Source organism: Lynx canadensis, chromosome A1, assembly GCF_007474595.2.
Source record: "Lynx canadensis isolate LIC74 chromosome A1, mLynCan4.pri.v2, whole genome shotgun sequence".
Classification (NCBI taxonomy): domain Eukaryota; kingdom Metazoa; phylum Chordata; class Mammalia; order Carnivora; family Felidae; genus Lynx; species Lynx canadensis.
The window spans coordinates 83,933,470-83,936,265 of NC_044303.2; the positions used below are offsets into that span (position 1 = coordinate 83,933,470).

The 2,796-nt window shown below is 36.0% G+C and overlaps 1 protein-coding gene across 1 annotated transcript; it reads right to left on the reverse strand.

Moving 5' to 3' along the window:
• Nucleotides 1-1,226: 1,226 nt before the first annotated feature.
• LOC115510487 (olfactory receptor 2G6) lies at nucleotides 1,227-2,186 on the reverse strand. Its single transcript, XM_030310458.1, has one exon. The coding sequence runs from the start codon at nucleotides 2,184-2,186 to the stop codon at nucleotides 1,227-1,229; it is 960 nt and encodes a 319-aa protein (XP_030166318.1).
• Nucleotides 2,187-2,796: the final 610 nt, after the last annotated feature.

Genomic DNA, 2,796 nt, shown 5'->3' on the forward strand with positions numbered 1-2,796 from the left:
AGTTTAAATCACATGAAAGCCCACACAGATTCTGTATTAATTATACTTTTTTGTTTTTGCTGATGTTTTAGTGCTTATTTTTTCCTTGTGGGTGTCATAATAAAAAATGAAAGTAAAAGTAAGACTGTAGAGTAAATCAATTTTTCTATGCCTGCACATTTCTGTTAAAATGCTTGTAGTTTATAAATTGATGAATTTCACTCTCTTTGGACAGAGGTATAAAGAATGATACACACTTTCTTTCACTTTCTCTCAATTTCTAAATCCTTTAAAGAGAAGGGGAATAAATATAAATAATACATGAATTGATCAACTTAATACAAGCTTACTCATTTCATTACTTTAATAATAAAGTCATAATTTACATTACAAATTAATCAATGTATTACAATTCTGAATTATTTTTATGTTTTCATAATATAAATAAGCCAATATAATGAAATTTGTCCATTCTCTGGATTAAACTAGTGGAGAAATGGTTGTATATTATATATTACTTTTAAGTTATTTATACATATAATATGTACATGTAACATATATATAAAGTGTTTATATGTACACAATATGTGTGAAAATGTAGAAATAAAGTGTTTTATATATGTTTTTAAGTTAATTTATTTATTTATTTTGAGAGAAAGAGAGAGAGAACACAAGCAGAGGAGGGGCAGAGAGGGAGGGACAGAGAATTCCAAGCAGGCTCCACACTGTCAGTGCAGAGCCTGATGCATGACTTGATCTCACGAATCGAGAGATCATTACCTGAGCTGAAATCGAGAGTCAGACTCTTAACTGACTGAGACACCCAGGCACCCCAATTATATTTTATGTTTTATGGGAATATATATTATGACACAATTAATTTTTCAGAAAGGGTGAGATTAATTATATTTCAAGAAAGCTGAGAAGTGCGGGTAACATTTCAGTTGAGTCTTTAGAAAGAAGTAGAGGTTTACCAGATAAACATGTACTCCAGAGTGAAATAATTTATGCATGAAAGTTGATGGTATGGCTAAAGAAGAGCAAAGATCTTTCTGTAGCTAGAGCATAGGATCTTGGATTTGTGCAAAGGTTTGGGAAGAATAAAACACTACTGTGACTGGACTTATATTAGCTTCTCATAGAATTTTGTTTCTTTTGCTACTTCTCATGGAATTGTTAAAAAAAAAGAAAAGAAAAAAACAGCACTTAGAACAAATAATCCATGAGCTAAGTGTAGCAAATTTATGTTATACATACAAGTCATATATTTTCTGAGTAAGACCATTTCTCATTACTAGTGTTCTCCAGGCTCCTTTCACATCTTTGTTTCTCAGAGTATAGATAATGGGGTTTAAGACTGGGGTGACTATGGTGTAGAAAAGAGAGACAAACTTACCCTGTTTTTTTGACCTACTTTTGGCTGGCTTGAGGTACATAAAAATGATGGTGCCATAGAAAATGATGACCACAATCAGGTGGGATGAACAAGTCCCAAAAACCTTCCAGCGCCCTGCTGCTGATTTTATCCTCAGCACAGCTTTTGTTATAAAGCCATAGGAGACTAAGATGAGTGACACTGGGACAACTAGAAAAATCACACTAGCCACAAAGAGTTCTACTTCATTGAAAGTTGTGTCCACACAGGCCAGTTTGATGAACACAGGAACCTCACAGAAAATGTGGTCCAGTTTGCGATGTCCACAAAGGGGTAGCTGCACAGTAAGGGAGCACTGGATTAAGGAGGTGATCAGTCCACTGAGCCATGCTATGCTGGCTAGGGATGCACAGAGCTGAGGATGCATAATGGTTGTATATTGCAGAGGCTGGCAGACAGCAGCATAACGATCATAAGCCATGACCGCCAGGAGAATACATTCAGAGGAACCCAACCCCATGGCCACATACAGCTGGGCCACGCATCCACCATAGCTCACACTTTTCTCTTTCTTATTCATGGTAACTAGCAACTGTGGGGCAACACTGGTGGTAAAGCAGATGTCCACACAAGACAGATTGCTGAGGAAAAAGTACATTGGCGTGTGGAGTTTGGGGACTAAACAAGATACTAAAATAATGGTAGTGTTCCCCAGAATGTTAAAGATGTACAAAAGCAAAATTATGATGAAAAGGATCCTTTCAAGCCAGGGTTCATCTGCAAATCCCAGGAGAAGAAAACCCTTTTCAGAGCTGTTGCTGCTTTCCTCCATCGTCCTGCAGGTGTCAATTTATAGAAGGATTAATATTCTGGAGAAAGAAGATAGTAAGATGAACATTGGTAAACTGTGGTGTTTCTTATATGATTGTCCTCCTTTTACAGCATTCAGCCATATTGTAAAAGCTGATCGCATTTTTCTCAATGTCTATTCTTCGACAGAAAAATGTCTCTTCCTTCTGTTTTCTTGAGCACATTTCACTCTTTCAAATGTAGCAACACCAATTCAAACACTATCACAATGCTCTCTCTTGTTTACATCCATAATCCAAGAGAATGGTAACTGCCCCTCACTCTTCTTCTCACCCAGAGGTCTTTGTAAACTTACGATGTTTATTTGTAAGACTCTATTCTATCAATTTTGGCTTGATCCTCCTAAAAGATTCTGCCATAATGTTTTTTTTTTAATTAAACAATGGCAGATAGTATGAAGGAAGCATCAAGAAAATTAACATTTACCTGTCTTGGAGAGAATATAGGCTAGTCGATGCTAGTGATGGCACATCTCAGACATAAAAAAGATTTTGAAATGGTATGTCAAAAAGGAACTGCTGAAAAAGATGGTCTTCAGAAGACATATGACAATCAAATTACCATCAACCTGA

Coding starts and splice junctions, on each gene's coding strand:
- LOC115510487 (XM_030310458.1), bottom strand. CDS start 2,186: ATGGAGGAAAGCAGCAACAGCTCTGAAAAGGGTTTTCTTCTCCTGGGA.